The sequence below is a fragment of the Vicugna pacos genome, chromosome 5 (assembly GCF_048564905.1).
Source record: "Vicugna pacos chromosome 5, VicPac4, whole genome shotgun sequence".
In the NCBI taxonomy this organism is placed as follows: domain Eukaryota; kingdom Metazoa; phylum Chordata; class Mammalia; order Artiodactyla; family Camelidae; genus Vicugna; species Vicugna pacos.
Window position 1 is genome coordinate 43,889,506 of NC_132991.1, and position 24,314 is coordinate 43,913,819.

Consider the following 24,314-nt stretch of genomic DNA (forward strand, 5'->3'; position numbering starts at 1 on the left):
TAAAATTACAATTTACATCTTAGATTTGATGACATAGAGTACATTTTAAAGCCCTAGAAATAATTAGGAGTTCCTAAAATAGTTACCTTGAAATTCTCCCCATCATTCCAAATTTTCCATTTTTGGCAGAACCAAATTCTGCCTACCTTCCTACTTGATTGATTTTTAAACTCACCTCATAAACCTAAATGCATTTATTTTGAAAGAAAAAGTGTATTATTCTTATAAAATGAAGTTTTGATGTGCTAGTGTAATGGCTTAAATATGAATTACAATAAATGCATAATCATTCAAATGAAAAAAAAATAGGTTTGAAAATTTACCACCTAAAATCATCTTACAACAGAATGCAGGCTCCCTTGGGGGAAATCCCCCGTTTAGATGAGATTTCACATGCTCAGATCCATCACTTCCTCCCAGCCACTGAGCCATTTACACCATTTCTAGTCTCTCTTTCTGCATTTGCTTTCAAGAAATTCATGCTGAAAAATCCTGCCCAATCTGAACTCACAGAGAACAGCTGCCAATTGAGTATTCGATTCCTCAGTTCCCCGTAATTCCCATGTTTATTTCTTTTACCAAGGGATAGAAAGTTGATGCCCTACTCCAGCTGTGGCAACTGACTCTCTAAAGTTGCCTGAGATTTTGCCATGAACTCTTACCAATGTTTTGACACTATAATTTTGGAACTTTGTAGAAGGTGTCTGATATTAGCCTAGGGACATTATTGTATGTATGGTACTTGTTCTTCAATTTACTTCCCATTTGTAAACCCAGTCAGACATCTTCTTTGACTCAATAGAGCATCACTTTCACATATGGGCAGGATCCTTATATCAACACGATGAGGAAATTCTGTTTATCAGAAGTGACACTTTCCCCACTTTGCACTTCCTACTAATTGTGTCTGTTAAGTTTTCAGCATCCTATCACAAAGAGCAGCTCATTAACTTTGATTATTTTTGAAATTCATTGGTTCCAATACAGAATGAAGCTGGCAGGTGCCAGAGGGTTAGAATTGCAAAAATTAATTAACAAAGAATGAAAGCTCTTATTAGCTGATTTTTTTTCTATCTTCCTTTTCCTCATTTAACCAGTTCAGAGTGGGCCTAAGACCCTTCAGTCTGGAAGTAGGGAAAAGGTAAGAGATGAAGGTTCAAGACCCAAGAAATCCAAGTCTCAGGCCTCAGCCAGGAGCAGAGGACTTGGTCCCTTGTCCACCATTTTCCAACTACTATATCATTGTCAGGTCTGGACTTAGAAAACCCCCAGATCAGTTGGGTCCCAAATCACCTCCAGCTGTTGTCAATGTTTAGTTGATTCTAGATAGAAGCTGACCCTTAAAAGCATGACTGGAATCCCTCTGGGTGGCAACCTGTTAAAACTGCATTTCAGTGGCAAGTGGATGTTCTCTGCTCTGTGAAGATGTGGTTTTTTTGCTGTTATTCATTAAACAGCAACCTGGTTTGAATCGATTGTGGTAGATTCCACTATTAAGTCCATGTCTGTTCCAATTTCTCTTTTTAAAAGTAACTTCCTGATGTGGCAAATCAGTACTCTCCAACACAACTAGAGGCAGTGTAAGTTGGTACGATCTGTCTTTCATTTTGTACAATCTTTCCTGAAAGAGAGCCAAAGGCATAAGATGCCATTAAGTGCACAGACTGACCAAGATTCCCACAAGTATTTTGTCCAAGGAAATAATAAGAAATGGGGCAAAGATTCATCAATAAGGAGGTTCACTGCAGCACTAATTATAGTAGTGAAATATTAGAAAAGCCTAAATATCCCAACCACTTGAATATTATACAGCCAGCAGAAGTAATGTCATAGAATATGACACAGGAAAATGTTTATCTTATGTTGTAAAGTTAAAGAACTATGTCACACAACTATATAGTGTTTTTCTGATTTTTAAGATTTGTCTATGTTTACACCAGTTATGAGGGGTAGAAGTACCATGCATTTTAATTTTCATCGCTGTATGTTTCTGTATTTTTCAATCTTTCTACACTGAAAACTATCACTCTTGTAATCAGAGAAGGAACGTTAAAGGCTTTTAAAAAGAAATAAAAGAAAGCAAGCATCTCCTTGAGGCATAGTACAATTGTTGAAATTAACAGTTTATCAGACTCAAAGATATTATTTGGCCAAACTACCAACAGTAGGTAAAATTAGATGAAAGGAAAATATTTCCAAAAGCGATTCCCTCCTTCATTCAACATCAGATTCATTGAGCTTCTGCTGTGTCCTACGCATTGTGCTTGACACAAAGAAGAGAAAATCGAATATGACCTGGTCCCTGCTCTCCACTTGCTGACATGAACACAATTAGATATACAGTGTTCCTCAGAGTGGTAAGTGCAGTGATAAGAGTTATGACTAGTGTGCTTTAGAGGCATAGAGCTTGATAAATAGAGAAAAGGAAACTATGGAGCAATTTCAGTAATAGACATAGATTTTTAATTTCTAATAAATACTAATAAATAAAATAAAATACTGTATTACAAATGGAACCTAGCAGCATAGTGAAGAAAATAAGGCCATATCCAAAAATGACTTATTTCAAGAATGCAAAATGCTTCAACAGTTTAAAAAACCTATAACCATAACAAGTTAAATGAGAAAAGACATGGATTAAGTGGAATTGTGTCCAGAGGCATTTGACATAAGCTGACATTCAGCAGCTCTTCCTAATAAAAACTTGAAGTAAAGTAGGTTTAGCAGGATTCCAGCCTAACATGATAAAAGATTAGTTGGCAAAAACTAAAAGCAAACATTGTATTAAATAATAAATTGTTAAATGCATTTCCACTTAAACCAGGAGTAAGATACCACTAGTAATCACCTTGTTTTGAAAGTCTTAGATAATAAAGCAAGTTTTTTTTTCAAAGAAATAAATAAATATTAAGCATGTCACAAGCATCTAATTGGAAGCTATGATACTGCTATTAAAATAGAAGGATGTTCATCATATATTATTAAATGAAAGGGAGAGGGAAAGCAAATTACAAAGTCCTGTGTGTAATGTGACCCTCTTGTGTGTGAGAGGATAAGAACAACTTGTGTGTGTGTGTGTGTGTGTGTGTGTGTGTGTGTACATGGGTGTGTACCAGCTTGTATCTGCCAGAGAAAGAAATGGCAATATACATACTCAAATTTTAACATTAATTATCTCAGAGGGGTAGAGTTAGAGAATAAGAGTTAGTGGACCTTTTATTGCTTGAATTATATATCTCTGTAGTACTTTTAAATGAGCACGCATCACTTTTATCATCTGGTAAAGTAAACAAAACTTTCCGTCCGTTGGGAGGTAGTCAAGGAAGCCTTGCTTTCTTTTTTTCAAATTGAAGTATAGTTGATTTACAATGTTGTGTTAGTGTCCGGTGTATAGCAAAGTGATTCAGTCATACATATATATATACATATTCTTTTTCACATTCTTTATTATAGGTTATTACAAGATATTGAATATAGCTCCTTGTGCTACATAGTAGGGCTTTTTTGTTTATCTATTTTATATATAGTAGTTTGTATCTGCTAATTCCAAATTCTTAATTATCCCTCCCTCCTGCCCTTTCCCCTCTGGAAACCGTAAGTTTGTTTTCTATGTCTGTGAGTCTATTTTGTAAATAAATCCATTTGTCTGATTTTTTTAGATTCCACATATAACTGATACCGAAGGAAAGCTTTCTCTAGTGAGGCTTGAGCTCAGTTTGAAAGATGAGCAGTTTACTGAGGATAGAATTGGTAAGAAAGGTTTCTCAGCAGGAACAATGAGAGCAAAGGCAAAGAATATACTGGCATGAAAACTCATCAATTTTCTCTTCCTGGACTGAACTTTCTCACTGAGAGAAATCTTCCTCAAAGATAGGGCTGGAGAAGCACTTTCTGGCTGTGTAGCAGAGACATATCCCCAAAGACGGAGTCGAGACCAGTGGAGGGGGTAGCCTCAGGAATATGGCATCCTTGGCTCATGCTGGAAGGCCCTGATTGGGGACACAGGCTCCCTGGAAGCAGGACACTCCTGTCCCTGCTTGGACAACTCTGTCCCTCAGAGCCTGCTTATTGGCTGCAGAAGGTGGCACTCAGTCAGAGGGAGACCTTTTTGGGGTGCTGTGCCCTGAGAGCTCTCAACTCTTCCCCCTTCACCCATGCAGATGTCCCACCATCCTCGTGCCACTCTCTTCTCCCCTCCTTGTCCCCTCCCTTTCCCAACAGTCTAATCTTTTGCCTTTATTACACAGAGCAGTTCACCTGTCCCAAACCCCTGCTCCAACTTGCACATCCAAACCCATCTTGATTTGAGAAGCCATTGAGGTTTTTTCTTTAGCATAACCCATCCTCTTCTGAAGACATATTTGAAACCATGTATAGCAATACATTTGGTTTGTTTTGAGTCACAATTATGGTTACTTCCTCTATGAAGAGTTTCTTGATTTTTTCTATCCACTCTGTCTTTTCACCAACATCTCTGTTGGCCTCTCAATACTTTTTTTTTCTTTCAAAATTATATATTTCATAGAAGAATTCTAATTTTCTAAGAAAACATTAAGCCTCACTCTAGAAGCCCAGTTGATATGCTATAAAAATACCTTTCCACTCAGTTAGATTCATTTACGAGATGGAGATGTGTGTGCCTGCAGCCAGGCTGACACTTTAATCAGGAATTGTAATCAATTTCTTTCACTTATCCCCACCCCCTGGCCAGGATTAATCTGTTTTCTGACCCTATAATTTTGCCTTATCCAGAATGACATATAAATAGAATCTATAGTATGTAGCCTTTTAAGTCTGACTTCTTTCACTTAACATAATGCTTTTGAAATTCATCCAGGTTGTTATCAGTAGTTCGTTCCTTTTTATTTCTGAGTAATATTCCACTGTTTGGATGCACCACAATTTGTTTATCCATTCACCAGTTGATGAACATTGGGTTGTTTCCAGTCTTGATGATTATAAACAAAGCTGTTGTAAACATTTGTATATAGGTTATTGTCTAGACATTTACCTTCTGTTAATATCTAGGAGTGGGATCGCTAGATTGTAAGATGTTTATTTAATTTCAGAAGAAACTGCCTAACGGTTCTCTAATGTGGCTGTACCACTTCACATTTCCATCAGCAATGTGTGAGTGTTCCAGTTTCTCTGCATCCTTGCTAGTGCTTGGTATTGTCGGCTTTTTTTAAAATTGACATATAGTCAATTTACAATGTTATGTTAATTTCTGGTGTACAGCATAGTGATTCAGATATATATATATATATATTCCTTTTCATTATAGGCTATTACAAGATATTGAATATAGTTATCTGTGCAGTAGGACTTTGTTGTTTATCTATTTTATATACAGTAGTTAGTATCTGCAAATCCTAAACTCCCAGTTTATTGCTCCCCATCCCCTTTTCCCCCTAGTAACTATAAGTTTCTTTTCTATGTCTGTGAGTCTGTCTCCATTTTGTAAATAAATTTATTTGTGTCCTTTTTTTAGATTCTGCATATAAGTGATATCATATGATATTTTTTCTTTTTCTTTCTGGCTTTCTTTACTTAGTATGACCATCTTCAGGTCCATACATGTTGCTGCAAATGGCGTTACTTTATTATTTTTTTCCTTGTATTTTATATATATATATTTATCCAGTCGTCTGTCGATGGACATTTAGGTTGCTTCCATGTCTTGGCTATTGTAAATAGTGCCGCTATGAACACTGGGGTGCATGTATCTTTTCAAATTAGAATTTCCTCTGAATATATGGCCAGGAGTGGGACTCTAATAAGTGTGTAGTGGTATCTTACTGTGGGTTTAGTTTTCACTTCCCTAGAGCTAATGATGTTAAGCATCTTTTCATGTTCTCATTTGGCATCTGTACTTCTTTGTGTGTGTGTGCGTGTGTTTGTGTGTGTGTGTGAAACATCTGCTCAAGCCTTTTGTTTGTTTCAAAAAACTGGGTTTTCTTATTACTGAGTTATGACAGTCCTTTATATATTGCGTATATATTTATTAGGTTTATGTTTTGCAAATATTTTCTTCAACTATGTGGCTTACCTTTTCTTTTTCTTAATAAGCATCTTTTGAAGAGCCAAAATTTTAAACTTTGATGAAGTATTACGTACCAATTTTTCTTTTATGGTTTACATTTTCTGTGTCCCTATATAAAAATATCTGCCTATGTTTTCTTCTAGAACTTTACATTTTTTAAGTTTTACACTTAGGTATATTATCTATTTTGAGTATTTTTGTACATAATGTGAAGTATGGATTGAGATTCTTTCTTTTTTCTCTCTTTTTTTGAATGTCCAATTGCTCCAGCACCATTTTGTGAAAAGACTATCCTTCCTCTATTGAATTTCCTGAGTACCTTTGTCAAAAGTCAATTAACCTTATATGTGGGTCTGTCTATTCTACACCACTGATCTTTGTGTCTACACTGTAGCCAGTATTACTGTGATTCGATTACTAACGCTTTATAGTAAGTGCTTCATGAGCCCCTCCCTTGTCTCAAGGGTACGTATCAATTCATCTAAATCAAGCCTGATATTTCTATTCTATTTGTCAGAATCTGGTTCAGATGTGATACAATCTTGGCTGATAAAACACAAGTGTTCTGGATGGCTTCTAAAAGAGTGTTCCTTGGTCTTAAAAAAGAGACAAAGCCAAAAACATATTCTCTTCTCATCTGTTGTCACATGACAATGTAACATGTGGAGCTGCCACTGCCGTCTTGTTTTCACATATGAAAAGTTAAGAGAAGCAGAGGGACGCTCACCCTGCGTGTACCCTGACATCATTGAGACCATGAGTTAACCAACTCTGGAATCTCTCTATCTCCAAACTTCTTGTTATGTGAAATAATAAAATTTCCTCAACTTATAAGCCAGTCTTCGTTGGCTTATGTTACTTGCAACTGAAAGCATTCCAATGCAGCCCACATTGAAAGCAACACAAAGGAGAAAGACTTTACTGAAAACACAGTAGGAAGCATGAAGACAGGATTAAGAAAAGTAAGAAAAATGAAAAAGAGATGAACAGAGTTAAAGAGGATTAGAGAGAAAATTATAGATATAGAAAATAGCCAAGGAATATCCTAATATAGAGACATTTAATGTTTTAATAATGAGAACTAAAATATTAAACCTGAACATATATTTGAATATATAGAAAAAATTTAAACATTACTAAGGAATATCTAATAAGCATTAATCAAATAGGAAGTCATTTCCCATTCTAAGATAAACTCAACATCATAAAGGGGTCAATTCTCTTAAATCTATAAATTTAACGTGATCTCAATAAAACACTAAGACCTTTTTTCTTTTATCTAGGCAAATGGTTTTTCTAATTCAGGGGCCAGTAAACAATGGCCTATGGGCCTAGTCCAGTGCATCCTATTTTTGTAAAAGTAGTTTTGTTGAAGCACAGCCACACCCACTGACTTACTTCTTGTTAATTGCTACTTTCACTATACAATGGTAGAGTTGAATAATTGCTATAGAATAATTGCTGTATAGGGGCTCCAAAGCCTAAAATATTTGTTATCTGGCCTTTTACAGAAAAAAAATTTGCTGATCCTTGAACTGTTTAATATGGAAAAACAAGCAAGCAAGAATAGAAGGGTAATTCTGAAAAGAGAAAATAATGAAGTGACTAGCCTACTAGCTCTTAAAATATATTGGAAGACTGTAGTAAATTATGAAATATGACACTGGTTCATGAATAGACAATGGAACAAAATACAAAGACCATGGATAGAATCAAATACATATAGGAACTGAGTATTTGGTAAAGGTGGTATTTCAAATGATATTTCTTCTGAGAAGAGTTGGATAATTCACTAAGTAGTTTTAGAACAACTGGGTAAGTATTTGGGAAAAAAATAAGATTGGTTCTCTACTTACTACTCTCATCAAAATAAATTACATTGAATGATTCCACCAGGACACACATTGGTTGCCTCCAGGGAAGGGAAATTCTTGAGAGGCTTGGCCACAGTGATGAAAGGGAGACTTATTTTTCACTGATCATTCTTTTATATCCATTGACTTTTGTTGTAAATAAGTGTATTACCTATTCAAAAATTAATAAAATTTTTTTTAAGTAATGAGATCTAAAAATGTCACAAATGATGCAAGGGAAGAAAAATCGTTGAAAAGCCCAAAGCCCTCACAATGTTTTATGTATTTCTAAAAAAAAACTATTAACACATCTTAAAAAATTTACAATAGTTTTTAATGTTTGTAGAAATTGAGATGCAGAGAAGTTAAATGATTTGTCCCAGATTCCATAGCTAGTAAATGGCAAAATCAGAGTTCAAACCCAGGCCCACCCATTGATTCCAAAGTTCATGCCCTTTAGTTACATCATCCTGCCTCCAGCTCCCCTGGAAAATGGAAGTAGAACTGAAGGGTTGTATCTGAATTTACACACTTACCTCTCTTGCCAAGCTGGAGGAAGGAGAATCCAGCCCAGGACACACAGAACACTGGATGTGGTTGGAGCATTTGTCCTGTTTCCACAGCCCGGTGTGGAACAGGGTAGGGAAGTTAAATTAGGGACCTCACTATTAATGTTCTTAAAATCTCATAGCTAGCTGGAGAAGCTCTGTTACTGTAGAACACATTTTATAAAAGTTTAGAGACTACATCTAGGTTTCAGTCAGAAAATGTTAATGGAAATATTGCTACATTGATACTTCTAAGATATTGTGAGGTGAAAAAAGCCCTCCAATCTGATCAAGCTTCTGGAAACTAATGACACATTTTCATGACAATAAATGCTTTTCTTCATAATATGCAGTTTTCACATTTTCCCAGTTAAGCCCAAAATGTTCTTTACAGTGCATCTCTCCCAATCAGCTCCCAAATCAGCTTTCATTGCATCTCCTGGTTATGTCCTTCATATGTCTTTTGATCCAGTGTAGACCCTTTCTTATCCTGACTTGATGGAAAAAAACTGTCTAGCTGTTTTGAAGAACATCTCACTTCCTGGAGTTTTTGCCTGGTAGCTTCTTTGTAAAGTCATTTTACTTGTTCTTCTATCCTCTGTATTCCTGAAGCTGGAAGATCTAACTAAAGGTGTGAGAGAAGCAAGGTAAACATTTTGGGGTAGAATACTTCGTGGATGATAATGGGTACTTCACGTTGCTTCACATCAGAATACATATGTTCTGATATCTGGTTGATCCACTGTTAGTGATGGTCAGATTGACCGCTGGGCAATAGCTATAACTGAGGATTTTAGAGGGAAGGGGCAAAAGGAGCAATTGAACAGGAAAAGTGTGAATAAAGTTTGGCTTCCTAAACGAAGCTGCAGGCGGTGGAACGCCAAGGTCATCCAACTGTGCTTCCCACTTTGGCATCGTTTAGACTGTGACCGATCTTGCTCTCTTAAATAGAGAAAGCAAAAAAACAAAAACAGAAACAGAACTTTGATAGGTCCTCAATGACTCTTCAGGACAGGTGTTTTACAAAGGGAACGTTTTCCTTTATAAAACTGAGTGGACGCGGTATTCCGTCCACGGAGGGCCACTACAACGCTCTTCTGTACAACTTCGGGGCAAGACCTCCAAACCCAAAGAATGGGGAGATCTCAGTGTTTGCATCCACCCCTATTCTTTTCAGTCGCAACCCCTTCGCGGCATCTGACCACCAGGGGGAGCTACAATCAAGCAACCGTGTTTTAGGCGAGCGGGAGCGCGTCTAGATGAATCTTGACAAGCCCAGGGACCCGTAGCAAGGTGCCGGCGCTAGATGAACCGTATTTCTGCGCTCTCGCGAGCACGCGTAGGCCCCTCCCCGCCCTCCCGCTCCAGCCCTCCTCCCCGCCTGGTGCGCTCAGGCCCCTCCAGGTGGCTCGCGGCAGGTGGCGCTGTCTGCGGCGTCGCAGCGGCCCTGGCTGCCGCGGCGACGATCTCCCAGCGGGCAGTGCGGCCCGGCTCTCCTGAGGCAGCGAGTGCCACGTCCCAAGTGCTACGCGGAGGAGAGGAGCGGACGGTGTGCGGGGGGCGGGGAGCAGCGCTGAGCCCGGTCCGGCCACACTGATCGCCCGCCGCCATGGGCTCCTCGCAGAGCGTCGAGATCCCAGGCGGCGGCACGGAAGGCTACCACGTCCTGCGGGTAAGGGCTTCGACGGCGGCCCTGGGGCGGCCGGCTGGAGGCGGAGGCCCCGACGGGCCCCTTCCCGGCACCGCCAGGCCCGACCCCGAGAGGGATCGGCGACCGCGGGCGCTGCCTTGGCCGAGGCCAGTTCGGGAGGCCGCTCGCATCACGCCTCCCCGGAGCGCCCCGGGCCCGGTGTACGCCTCTCGGGCTGCAAACAGGCGGCAGGCGGAGACTTGGCCGAGGGTGACCCAGGCGAGGGGGCAACCTTGACTCGTTTTTTTCTTCACGGCCTTTTCTGTCCTTTCCTCTCATTCTTAGCTCCCAAAGTTAGGGGAGGCTTGGGGGCAAAATCTGCAAAAGAGGTGAAGGTAGCATTTGAGTTGCCCTAGAAAAGGAAGCCTGGAACCCGCAGACCAGAGTTGGGGGATGCGACGGCAGGTGTTAATTCACCGCGGTGCTCTCTGGATGTCCAGAAAGGCCAATGAGGCAAACAAACGGAATGGCCTAGAAGGGGGTTGACGGACTTAAATCTACTTCATTTGGGCTGGACTTTTTTCTCTCCAGTGTCGCTCCTGACCTTCCTAAACCTCCTCTTCCACATTTCCTGGCGGGGAGAACTTCCGTTCTCTTTTTTCTGAGACTGCTCAGGGTGTGGTGGAGATTATTGTTTAGATCCACAGTGTAAAAGAGCTACTGGCGAGGAACGTTTTTAAAAAACAACTCAGGTAAATAAAGGACAACAACCTTAGGCACCAGGATGCAGAGAGACATAGTATCTCAAAAAGCGTTAGCTAAGCTCTTGCAATGAACAGCCTGAGATATACGGAGCATGTGGTCCTTTCCTCCTGAAACTGGGAATCTTTAAAAGTAGCATTGTTGGTTGTGTGCTGTGACACCTGCGTGAGTGATAACGTGATGGACTGTCAACAGAGTGGCCCCGATCAGTAGCGCCATTTCAGGGCATAATGAAGTGTCACTAGGCAATTGCTCCTCACAGACGAGCGTTTTCACCGAAAGTGGGAAAGTGCACTACCTAGTTCAACAGTCATTTTCTGCCTTAGGTCCGATGTTTTAGGTTAGACAACTTTTTTTTTTTTCTGAGACAACATTCTTAAACTAAACTACCAGATATTTGCTTGATAGGGCTGTGATCAGTCACCTTTCTGATCTTCAGGATTATCAAGTCTAGCTGCCACTCCATCCCCAAAAAATCCCTCTTGAAGCTACACTCTTGGTAAGAAAGGATGATTTTCTCAAAAAATAAAGGGAATCTATAAATCATATTACCTCCCTATTCCCTTCAGCTAAGCCAACCCCCAGGTGCCACTCTGGGGGAAAGGGAAGAATTGTCAGATCCCAGCTGTGAAGTGTAAGTTAGTGGCAGTACTTTTCTATTTTCTAGTTTGACTCTTAGTTCTCTGCTTGGGGTATGTTATCCAGTGTTACAGTCGCTGATTGTGGCCATGAGTCCTTAGGGACTTTGTGGTATGTTTATAATACATGCTCTAGGTAAAGCAATGAGTTTTAAAAGTCTGTTAGGAAGCTGTACATGTCAAAAGGATTCTGATTCAGTGACTTCTGTTAATGGCTATGTTTGATGTTAAACAAATTGAAGTGTGTTTTCTTTACATAAGTGCACTTCAGGAAATCAGCACTTATACATGATCAGTAGTATAGATTTTATTAATTTGTAAATATGATTTTTAGAAGCACTAGGGACAACCTTAGTTTCCAACTGCGTCTGGAGCATGAATGTTGCAAAAGATGAAATAATTCTTTCGTTTGAGTTTTATTAGAGAGAGCTTAAAAGTAGTCATCATCATCAAGTTTAGGAGAAGTTTTTCAATACATGGCCAAAAGTTACCATAAGATGTTGACTTTACAACCTAAATATCCAATAGCTGAGAAATTGTTAAATAAATCAGGGCCTAACTACAGACTGGAATGCTCTGCATTCAGTGAAAATTGTGTTTCAAAATACTCTGTGGGCGTAGGTATGCTTCCATTTATGTGCAAGTACATTCCAGTGCCCAGGAAAATAAAATGGAAAGATAATAAGCTAGGATATTGAAAGGATTACTGGTGGATGGTGATATTTGTATTCCTTTTAAACTTCAATATATTTTTTAAAAGTCTAACAGTGACTGTGAAGTACTTGTATTTTCACAAAAAAAGTTATAAGAATCATTTTTAAAAAGTAGACTCCTTGTGAAAGATTTTTAAATTTGTTCAGAATCTTTCTTTTAAAAATAACATTATATTTTGGATTCCCTGATGCAGTGGATCCAGTTCCATGTTTGCCATCCATATCATCCTCTTATCCCCATCCTCTAATCCTAACATTAGGCAGGAAAAATGTTAGCAAGGGCTTCTCAGTTTTGTTTGAAGTTATTGTAATTTACTACAGTTGAAGTATGTTGAATGAAGAATTCTTTTTTTCAGGGGTGGGGTGCGATTAGGTTGGTTTGTTTGTCTTTAATGGCGGTACTAGGGATTGAACCCAGGACCTCATGCATGCTAGGCAATGTACTCTACCACTGAGCTGTACCCTCCCCCGAAAAAAGGATTTTTGCCTATATTTTCTACTATTAAGCGAACCCAACAAGACCATTTTCAAAATTAGGTTTGGGGAATTGCGTCATGGATGCCCATTATAAGATGTTTCTAAATCAATATATTCAAATTAATTTCAGCCTACACTTAATTCTCTTTGAGTTGGGGGATAGCTGAGGATGTTCTGGAACCAGTGTTCACACCAGTATGGGGACATGGAAAATGTCATGTTCACTATTCCTTATAATTTCCTCTGAGAGAGATTTTGAGATGATGGATGTTTTGAAGAAAAGACCATTCAGATGAATTGTGTCTCCAGTGTAATAACAGGCCTTTATCTTCTGAGCCATTTGCTGCAGACTGGGCACCATTAGGTGTACTCTCCTTAGAGGAGAAAGTGACAGTAAGTGGAATTATTTCCATAGAAAACGGAATACCTAAGTCATATCTACTGTTATATGGATGTGCTCTTTTTTAATGGTGCCTCATTAATCTATATGAAATCCTGCAGGATTTCAGCTTAGTACTTATTTTGAGAAAGTCAATTCCCATTATTTGATAGTCATAATTTTTTCTTTATTCTACTCACACGGTGTTTCTCAAACCTTTTAAACTCATGTCCCCATTTGAAAAGCATAAAAATCTCACTATTATTTCCTTCTCGTCTCACTCATTTTGAAAACAGTGGGTGTAAAAAGAAAACTTTTGAGTTGTTTGATGTTTTCCAAATATAAAGTTACAATCAAAAAAGCTTTAAAAACATCATCTAAAGATTCTGACCTGCTCCCAAAATTGATCTCTTCAAATAAAAGACTGTGAAATTGTTTAACTAATAAACATTCTTTGAAATTGCTTTCAAATCAAAAAAAAAAAAAGAAATGGCTTTCAAATGTAGGAATCAGAATATTTCAGTTTATTAATGCCATGGGATATAATGTATGTGAACTGTAGGACACTTTTAGGAATTGTGAAGTATCATTAGACATAAACTTTCCCCAATGTTAATAGACCTCAGACAAGTTAGAAGTGTCATGTTGTTTATATACCCTTTCATGTCTTTCTGATGAAGTGTGTTCTAATGTATGAATCCTCAGGATCTTCGTTTGGAGAGACTTGCTGTTGCAGGGTAATTATGGTTTCTGTCTCTGGTCAGTAAGTAGCAGAGTTCACAAGACTGGCTCCAGTGCCTTCTAGGTCAGATACTGACAGTGCTTTTTAATAATTCCCCTGAAATTTTCATAAGAGTTGAACTTAGAACAACGATTAACATCAGTATATTCAGCTGGCTGCCTTTAATATTCTACTAAAAGGGTTATATTGATTGATTGACTAATAAAATATTAGTTGACAATATAAACTAGAAAATATCCATTCTATCCATTAAGATTTGATATGTGCTTTGGAATCTGACTATAGATTGTCTTGGGAGCTGTGATTTATCAAGTAGGTTGGCTTTTTTCCAAACAACATATGCAAAACCAAAGTAGTTACTTTGAGAGATTGTACACGTCCCTTTGGCATTGCAAATAAATTTACTGCAGCATGAAGAGAATGATGCTAGGGTTTTCTTGTTTTTGTTTGCTTGCTTGTTTGTTTTTTTTAAGCACCAATAAGAGATCATTCAGGCACATTATCAGCAATAAGGAACCTTGTCATCCGTGGACATGGATACATTGAGGGACATCATAGTAGACCACTGGAGACCACCTTTGGGAATCACTGGATTCTAGTATCATCACTTTATTGCTTTTCCTTGGGCAAACCCTTGAACTTTCTTTGAGCTTCGTTCTTTTTATATGAAAAATAGGGGTAATAGTATTGCCTTTGTCACTCTTTTTTTTTTTTTTTTACTAAAAACTACATTAGATATTGTACATGAACATATTTTGGGAAAAAATGAGCACATTAAATTTCTTTATTAAAACAGTGCTGTCTACCTCATTGGTTTATCCTGAGGATTAAATGACATATTCCATGTAAAGCACTTAACATCTGGTCTAGAATATCATAAAGACTCAATAAATGTTAGCTATGCTTTTGTTACTCGTTTTGCATTATTGTATCACCCGTTGAGAACCACTATTGTAGTGGCAATACTAGTTAAAATATACTTGTAAACATTTGAAGTGTATTTCCATTTAATCAATTATTCAGGAGCTACTTTTTTCTATGTACCTCACCCTGTACTGCTGTTTAAGTTTTGGATCAAATCTGACCCACTAATTTTGTAAACGTGCCTGTTAATTTTTAAATATCCTCATTTTTGGGGAAATTTTACATCTGTATTTTTAAAAGTAGGTGAGTACCTGCGACAGTGTTACTAAACTAAAATGACTAAAAGTCTATAAAATTAAAGTGATCTTGTTGGGTTTGATCTACACTGTAGACTCTATAGGTAGGTTAGTGACAGTGAGACTTACTTCATGGGGAGTCTTTCAGTCTTAGAGAGTATCTAGTCAGCCTCCTCCCTTTACAGCTAAAGAAAAGGAACACAGCTTATTGCCTCAAGTCACACACAGCAAGTTTTCTTTCCCTAAGAAACAAATACCTTGAGCCGGTTTCAAGGTAAAGGCAGTTTGCCTTGCACAACCGAGTTTGGGGGAAGGCCTTTCAGTATATGAAGATAGGCTTGTTTCCCAAGCACAAAAACTCTGTGTTCCCAACAAGGCAGATGAAGGAATTCTTCCACACACATTCGCTTCCCAGAATGGAAGATGTGTAAAAGATTTCATTCAGCTAGGCTGAAGTGGAAGGGGATCTCCCTAAAGTTGAAGGGAATCTGGTATTTGAAGAGTACAGAATGTGGCATGTGGTCAGAGTTTTAACTTCTTTTAGAATAGATTTCAGTTTCTTTCAACCTATAGATCTTTTCTAACCTACAGATCTCTTCTAGGAAGCTACTATGTAATGATGGGTTTTTATTTCATTTAGTTGTCATTAGAATTTTATTTCATATTGCTTCCTACGTTAGAAGTTATATCATTGGGTCAGTATCTGGAGAACATGCTCTTTGAGTTATTTTGGTAGAACACGTGAGGAGAATGTTTTAGCAAGGTGAGCCTCGAACTCTTCTAGTCTCTTGCAGAATTATTTATCACACATTTGTGTCAAATCCCAACTAGGGAAACTGGCCTTTTACAGATGTGAAAAAGCTCCCCTCTCCAAAAGTACCTTTTAAAAAAAAATAACTATGACGAATTTAGGGTTTATTTTTGTTACAGCACATTCTCAGATCTTTCCCTGTCATTTTGTTCACCTAAGCACGTACATATAACATGGAGTTTTACGTGTTTAGTTTAAATGAGTCACCATTTATGTGTTATTTGGATTGAATTTAATTTTTAGTCTTATTTAACATCTCTACTATTTTTAAAAACAATACTAAGGCGAGAGCGTTAACATTAAATTGAGAGCTAGAGGAGATGATGGTGTAAAAAAGTCATTCAAAGGGACTTATCTGCCTTTTATGTGTGAAGAAGGAGTTAGTGCTACAGTAGTAAAGAGGAGACAGTTATACATTCCGCTGAACTGATTTTATGGAAACATCTCCATGGTTAGAAAACTTAAGGGAAATAATTCACATGCGAGCCAGGAACTTGGGTATCTTTGTATATATCACCTTATAAAATACCTAATCTGGTAATATCCTGTGTTCGGAAAGTAGCCTGTGGTTTCCTTTCTTTGTTACTTTAGAGTATCAGTTGCTTAGCTGGAGGTATGTAAGTAAGTGGCCCAAATCAATTGGGAGAATGCCTTACTCCCACTCCACCCCAACTCTTCTTTCCTTCTACTCTTCTGTCCCTCTCTCCCCCAAGCCAGAATTTAAAAGAGAGATGGGTTCAGGCGAAATGACCTAAGCCTAGTATAAAATACTTTATACTTTTAGTCCTAGAAGAATAGATGGATGCTTCACTGGAAAACAACCAGTATAGAACAGTTAGGTCTGTACACAGAGAAGTCTGTCACAGAGACCATGTATTGTTTGTTTCCATTTATACGAAATGTGCAGAATACTCAAATCTGTAGAGACAGAAAGTAAGGTTAGTGGTTACCAGAGGCTGGGGGTCGGGGGAATGGGGAGCAACTGCTAATGGGTACAGGGTTTCTGGGGTGACCCTTATTAAGTTATGAATTTTTGTTGTCTATTCTGATATTTTTGTATTTTGACATTTGTCTAGTCTGTCATGATGCGCTAAATCGATCTCAGAACCTGCTCAAACTCCCTGTAGTAGTTGAATGACTCCACCTTAGGGATTATTTATGTAGAGTTGGTGATTCAGTCCAGCTGCCAGTCCTTGGTACTAATATCTTTCTATGTAATGGGGATGGCTGCCCCTTCACTGTGCACTTCCTATTGTAAACTCACATTTTACTTCTTGAGGAGTATAAAATGTCTAGCAAATTTCATCTTGTTATAGCTGTTTTTCTAGAGTGCTTATGAAAGAAGTATTTCTTCTCATGTTGTAAAGATGAATGTGCATTAGGGCAAGTTACTTTGCGGCCTTTACTCACAGTGCTTTTAGACTTAATTGTTGGTTCAAACTGTGTTCCTTACGGTTGAGGTGTTAGGTATGTTCTTAGATTGTAGTAATTTGATTTCTACTTTTTGGATAGAGGGGCATATCTTAAAATTTTTTATATTAAAAATGCACATAAGTGTACCTCTTGATGTATTTTCAAAAGCAGCACTCTAATGTAATCTCTTTCTGGTCACGTGCCAGCTTTCCCCTAACTCCCCAGAGTGAATACACTATCTTGATTTCTAACAGCAGAGATTAGTTTGGCTTGTTCTTACACTTTATGTAAATGAAATCATATGATATGGATTCATTTGTGTCTGGCTTCTTTTGCTCAAATATTGCTTGTGAGATGTAGCCATGTTGTTGTGTATTGTTGTAGAGCTTTCATTTCGTTAACATATTTTATGCCATAGAGAGAATATGCCAGAATTTATTTATCTTTTCTGCTGTTGATGTTCTTTTGTATGGTTTTTAGTTTGGAGCTATTACAAATAGTGCTGCTGTGAATGTTATATTATGTATGTCTTTTGGAGAACATAGCCTGTTTCTGTTGGGGATACTAAAGAGTGGAATATTTAGCAGAGGTGTGCATATTTTAACATTAATACATATTGCCAAATAGTTTACTGATCTCCATTCCCACCAGCAGTAGTTGAGATTTCTCATTGTTCCATATCCTCATAACACTTAGTATTTTCCATTTTGGCCATCCTGATAGGTATGTAGTAGTATCACACTGTGGTTTTAATTTGCATTTCCTGATGACTATTGAACACATTTTTATATTTACTGGCCACTTCAACATCCTCTTTTGTTTAGTGCCTGCTAAAATCTTTTCTATTTCTTTGTTGTCTATCTTCTTTTTAAAGCAGCTTTATTGAAATATCATTTACATACAATTAAATTCAGTGTTTTAAAGTATACAGTTCAGTGGGTTTTTTTGTATACTCACCAAGTTGTGCAACCATCACCAATATCTAATTCCAGAACCTTTTTATCACTCCAGAAACAAACTCTGTACCCTTTAACAGCTGCTCCCCATTCCCTACCCACCAGCTACTAGTAACTACTAATCTACTTTCTATGGATTTGCCTATTCTGGGTATTTCATATAAATGGAGTTATACAATATATGGCCTTTGTGACTGGCTTCTTTCACTTAGCATAATATTTTCATGGTCTATTCATGTTGTAGCATGTATCAGTACTTAATTCTTTTTTACTGGCAAATAATATTCCATTCTGTGAGTGTACTACATTTTGTTTATTTATTCATCAATTGAGGGATTTTAGGTTGTTTCCACTTCCCGGCTATTATGAATAATGCAGCTATGAAATTTGTTTACAGATTTTTACATGGATATATTTTCATTTCTCTTGGTTATATACCTAGGAGTGGAATTGCAAGGTTATACGATAACTTTGTGTTTAGCATTTTGAGGATTTGCCAAATGGTTTTCCACAGTGGCTACACAATTTTACATTCCCATCATCAGTGTATGAGGGATCTAGTTTCTCCATATCCTTTCCGATCCTTGTTACTGTCTTTTTTGTTTTAGCAGTTTTTGTAAATGTGAAGTAGAATCTTATTGTGGTTTCACTCTGTCTTTCTTAATGATTGCAGTAATTCTGAGTTTGTTCTGAATACTGTTCCTTTGTTGAATATATGTTCTATCTTCTCACTTGTGTCTTCTGATGAGCAGAAGTTGTTCATAGTTTTAGTATAGTTTATCAAATTTTTTTAGTTTATGGTTAGTGCTTTTGTGTTCAGTTTAAGAATTCTTTTCATACTTAAAGATCTTAAAGATATTCTCCTATGTTTTTCTCTAAAAGCTTTATTGTTTTACCCTTGATCTTTACATCTGCCATACATATGGGATTGATTTTTGAGAGACTTTTTTAAAAACTTTATTTTATTGAGTTATAGTCAGTTTATAGTGTTGTGTCAATTTCCATTGTAGAGCACAAATTTTCAGTTATACATGAACATACATATATTCATCGTCGCATTCTTTTTCATTGTCATCTACCACAAGATCTTGTATATATTTCCCTGTGCTATACAGTATAGTCTTTGTTATCTATTCTATATATACCTGTCAGTATCAACAAATTTCAAACTCCCAGTCTGTCCCTTCCCACCCTCCTCCCCCCTGGCAACCACAAGTTTGTATTTTATGTCTATGAATCTGTTTCTGTTTTGTATTTATATTCATTTTTTTCTTTCCTTTTCTTTTTTTAGATTCCACCTATGAGCGATCTCATATGATATTTCTCTTTCTCTTTCTGGCTTACTTCACTTAGAATGACGTTCTCCAGGGACATCCATGTTGCTGCAAATGGCGTTACGTTGTCATTTTTATGGCTAAATAGTATTCCATTGTATAAATATACCAAACTTCTTTATCCAGTCATCTGTTGATGGACATTTAGGCTGTTTCCTTATCTTGACTATTGTAAATAGTGCTGCTATGAGCATTGGGGTCCAGGTGTCTTTTTGAATTAGGGTTCCTTCTGGATATATGCCCAGGAGTGGGATTCCTGGGTCATATGGTAAGTCTATTCCTAGTCTTTTGAGGAATCTCCATACTGTTTTCCACAGTGGCTGCACCAAACTGCATTCCTGCCAGCAGTGTAGGAGACATTTTAAAAAGTAACTTATCTCCTTTTCCTAGCTGACTAACATTCCATATCTTTTTTCTTTTTCTTAAGGGATGAGAGATAATTAATACAAGATTATAAAGATAATGTAGTATCTAGAAATTAATTGGTTACAAAGATTTCCCCTCAGGTGGTGATTGCGGAGTTAGGAAGATGAGCTTAAGATTTGTAGGACTCCTGTCATATGTCAGAGACTTAGCTAGGCATTTCATAAATTTAAACTCATTCAGTCTCTTTACAGTATTCTTGTAAAGTAGATGGCATTATATTTTCCTTACAGATGAGAAAACTGAGGCCCAGCAAGATAAACTTTCCCAAGCTCAAAAAGCTAGTAAGTAGGCATACCATGACTCAAAACCAAGTCAGTCTGACTCTAAAATTCTATTATCTATTCACTGTGCATTTTTTCAAAATCGTGTAAAATCTTAATTATTAAACTTCCAAATTTAATCTGTTCATCTTAAACTGCTATATTTGGTCGAATAGTAAATGTTAAATAGCCCATGGAGCCAGGTATATATTCTTTTTTCTTTTCTTCTTCCTTTTTTAAAAAAACTAAGATGGTTTGAAAAAAGCAGACAAGGAATCAACAATCAAGAGATCTCATAGGGAAGGAAAGTATTGAGCAGTAATCTGATGCTTGAGAGATTAGGTGCCTAAGAGATTCTTATCAGTGGATAATATTGCCAGAGAAACTTACCTGTGTGGATGTTAATTTGTAGTGTTGTAGATCTTACTTTCCATGTTAAGAAATGTAGGAAATTTCCTTTAAACGTGTTAGTCAGTGACCATTTTCTAGGGCTCCCTCTGCTGGCTTCTTAGTAGTAATTAAGATAACTAGTTCAGAATTGTGCTGGTACTAATGATGTAAATAAATTTAGGAAAGAAATTAATTTCAAGGTCCGTTAAAAACAGAGAGGAGATTGATGTTTGTAGAAAATTAAAATGGGAAAATAGAGTTTGAGAAAGAATTATTTAAGTTTATTTATTTATTTTAGAACACAAATTTAGCTGCTGAATCTTTTTTGAGTTATGGGGAAGAATAATTCTAATGGTATTAGAAATTTTCCATTTCAAACAAATAGTGGTAAAACTCGATACTTGGATGGTAGCATGATGAGAAGCAGTGTGTGGGATCAACTTTCTTGGGTGCTGATGACATTACAAAAGTATTGTCTTTAGCCCTTTTTAACTAAAAGATAAACTGTTGGCAGCCTCCGTGGAGAAGTCTGAAATAATTGGACTAGTTGGTTTCTACATAAAATGGTCATTTGGAAAGATTCAGATGCAGAGAGTTAGATAATTAGATGTGGACACTATTAAATGAGAAACTCCCCTCAGAGGGGGCTCCTAAGATCTGTGCTAATTATCCTCTTTTCACACCTGAGACATTTCACATCTAATTGATAGGCACCTACAGGAGAGGCATTTCACATCTAGGGGATCATGACTTCTTCCCAGCTAGCTCCGACTTGACCTCTCTCTTCTTGTAATAGCTCCAGGCAGCCACTATTTTCCTTTCAGAGTTGCCATTTGAGGAGAAATCTATCTGCCATTTTGGGTTCTAGACATTTTGCTTGATAATATATAGAATATGAAATATCCCTTATTAAGGAAACTTAGTGTAAAGAAACAGGTATGTACTGATTATTTTTATTAGAGCTAACACTTTAAAATCATAAATCCCTTTGCTGTTTAACTTGTTTAACTTACAAAAATGATTTAGTCCCACATTTGTAGGAAATTGTACACAAAGCAATTTCAAACAGTTTCAGTAAGTTAAACATTGAACCATCTTTATAACAGGCAACTAACTATTCCTTACTGTGACAAATGAAGAAAGTCTAGTTTCACTTCTTCAGAGGCAATGATAATATATTTTGGCTTTAAATGAATAAAAGGTAACATTATTCCAAAAGTAATGAGTGTGTCATTAATCCAAGATTAAGTGTCATTAATCCAAGAAGTCTAGTATTGGGAACAGTTTGGATTCCATTCTGAAAGCATTAAAATGATTTGTTACTGTGTGAATAGCTACAAATGTATATATGAATGATGTGGCTCTATTATTTGCATAGCCTCAGAATTGACTATTAGAACTGTTTGGATTATTATAGAAAATCAGCCTATAAATATCAATGTAATCTTTGTTTTCATAGGATAGTTTTGACAGTATTTAATAACATCAAGCAGAATAAAAATTCTTTAAAACATGAAAATATTTTAGAGGAAATGCAAAATATTTGTATTAACTTTTTGCTCTTTTGTCACATTACTACTGTTACTAGCTACTGTATTTGTATTACTGCAGATTTACAAAGTTTAATAGTCTATTTTAATCCATTTCAATTGTGAAATGCTAAACATCTGCATCGTTGAGAAGCTAAGTAATCTTAATTTTCCATGTAAAGTCCTCTGTAAGTCTAGCTCCAACCCTTCTTTCCAGCCTGCTTACTGGACTAATAGTTACAAGATATACTTTTGAGTTTCACCTCTGCCACTAGCCAACTGTGAGACCATAGGCAAGTCACAGGATGACTTCTTCACCTGTAAAATAAAAGAACTGCACAAAATCCATGCTTTTAACACTTTATTTGGCTCATGGAGAAACCTTTTGAGAATTTGATGAAAGCCATGGACACCCTGAAAACTGCTGGTTGAAGTAAAATGTTGCATATTAATTTATTTCGATCCTATACCACCTGTTGTCTTAACTATACTATATTGTGATTCTCATTTTTCAGACTCCTTCTGGGTTTTTACTCATATTATCTCTTCAGCTTTCAGATGTCCTTCCTCATCCTCTTATCCATCTTCACCTTTGAAAGAAAGTTCAAAAAGCACAATTTTTTTAAAGCACAATTCAGATGTCTTTTTTTTTTTTCTGTGAAGTTGCTTCAATCAGATTTAATCTTCCCCTTAGAACTTTGTGCGTTTATATAACCTTTAAACTTTTTGGTCTTATATTACAGTTATTAGAGGTCTGTGTGTCCTCTGTCTCCCTTTCTTACTACCTGTTCCTCAACAGATTATAAATGTTTTGACATCAGCGGCTACGTTCCTATGTTAGTTTTGTAACTAAATGGTGCCTTGCTAGTAGTAGTCGTGGAATAAATAGAATATAAGTTAATTTGAATTTGACACTTAATTATAATGATTAACTGTCTGCCATGACATGTGCTAAATTCTGGGAAGATTGTCTCCCTATCCCCCAAGAAGTAGAAAGTGGTGTGAAATGGAACCATAGAGGAAAAACCTCATATCTGAGGATGAGTTTAAAGAATGAGTAGAATTTAGGGAGCTGCAAGGGCATTACCTGGGAGTTGAAGAGAAATGAGAGAACTAGTGAGTACATGTATTTCCTTATCAATGAAATTAATCTATTTTTACTGAAAAGTGATAGGTGTCACAGTTTGTAAGTAAGCTTTGCATTTTTCATTTTCGGCATTTTTGTTTTTACAGGTTCAAGAAAATTCCCCAGGACATAGAGCTGGACTGGAGCCATTCTTTGATTTTATTGTTTCTATTAATGGTTCAAGATTAGTAAGTTCAGCTTTTTGTATTTTTGCCTATGGTATTTTGCAATCTTTTGAAAATGGAAATTTTCAGATTATCTGGGATGGATGTTTATTCATCAGCCAATTTGTAAATGTAACCAACTGTGCATTAGTAAACATGAGAATGTCAAATACAGAATAGTATACTTCACGCTCCAGCAGTTATCTTAGGGGAAGAATATCACTGGAGACTTCTACTTTATGTTAAATTCTCAAGTTTTTTCTGTTTGTTTTTTAATGGAGGTACTGGGGATTGAACCCAGGACTTCCTGCAAGCTAAGCATGTGCTCTACGACTAAGCTTTTACCCTCTCCCCTACTTTACATGTTAAATATTTACTTTTTTTAATCAGGAAGACATGATTTTGTTGCTTTTTCAAAGAAGTCTGACATTTTTAGGTTAGGTTGAGAAATAAATTAGTTAAGACTCATCCTCAAATAACTTGTCAGTTTTCTTGTTGCTCAGTTGCCTTCCCTGATACATAAAACTGTTACAAAACTGGACAGAGATGTGTTCCAAAAGTACAGAATTAAAACCACTTTTTATAAGTTGCTCTCAGTTTACATGTAGTGAATCCGTATAGGAAGGAAATTATGTAATTTCAATAAAGGAAATTCTTAATGAAAATGGCTAGTTGGTTAGTTTATTTTTTCACAATGGTCTTAAGTTTTTGTTCATTACTTACCAACATCTATGTAATGGCCTGTATTCATTTATGTAATGAAAATTTAACATACTGCTTCCATTTTCTTTTCCTGCCAGTTCATGATAAAGTGTACATATAGGAGTAGAGTCCAAAATTAAACTTCAATCCTACCAAATGTTTTAGATTTTAAAGTTAAAGTCATACCAATTCTGTAAGTAATATGACTTCTTGTGGCTGTTTTAGTTTTTTAATCACTGAAACCCTAGATCATTTCAA

The 24,314-nt window shown here is 36.8% G+C and overlaps 1 protein-coding gene across 1 annotated transcript in view; it reads left to right on the forward strand.

Moving 5' to 3' along the window:
* The first annotated feature begins 9,867 nt into the window (after window positions 1–9,867).
* GORASP2 (golgi reassembly stacking protein 2) overlaps window positions 9,868–24,314 on the forward strand; it is a 28,615-nt gene continuing 14,168 nt past the window's right edge. Inside the window, exons 1-2 of the mRNA XM_006213959.4 lie at window positions 9,868–10,116; window positions 23,298–23,378. Of these exons, the coding sequence (XP_006214021.1) occupies window positions 10,054–10,116; window positions 23,298–23,378 (144 nt within the window). The 5' untranslated portion in view covers window positions 9,868–10,053. The remainder of the gene's footprint in view (window positions 10,117–23,297; window positions 23,379–24,314) is intronic.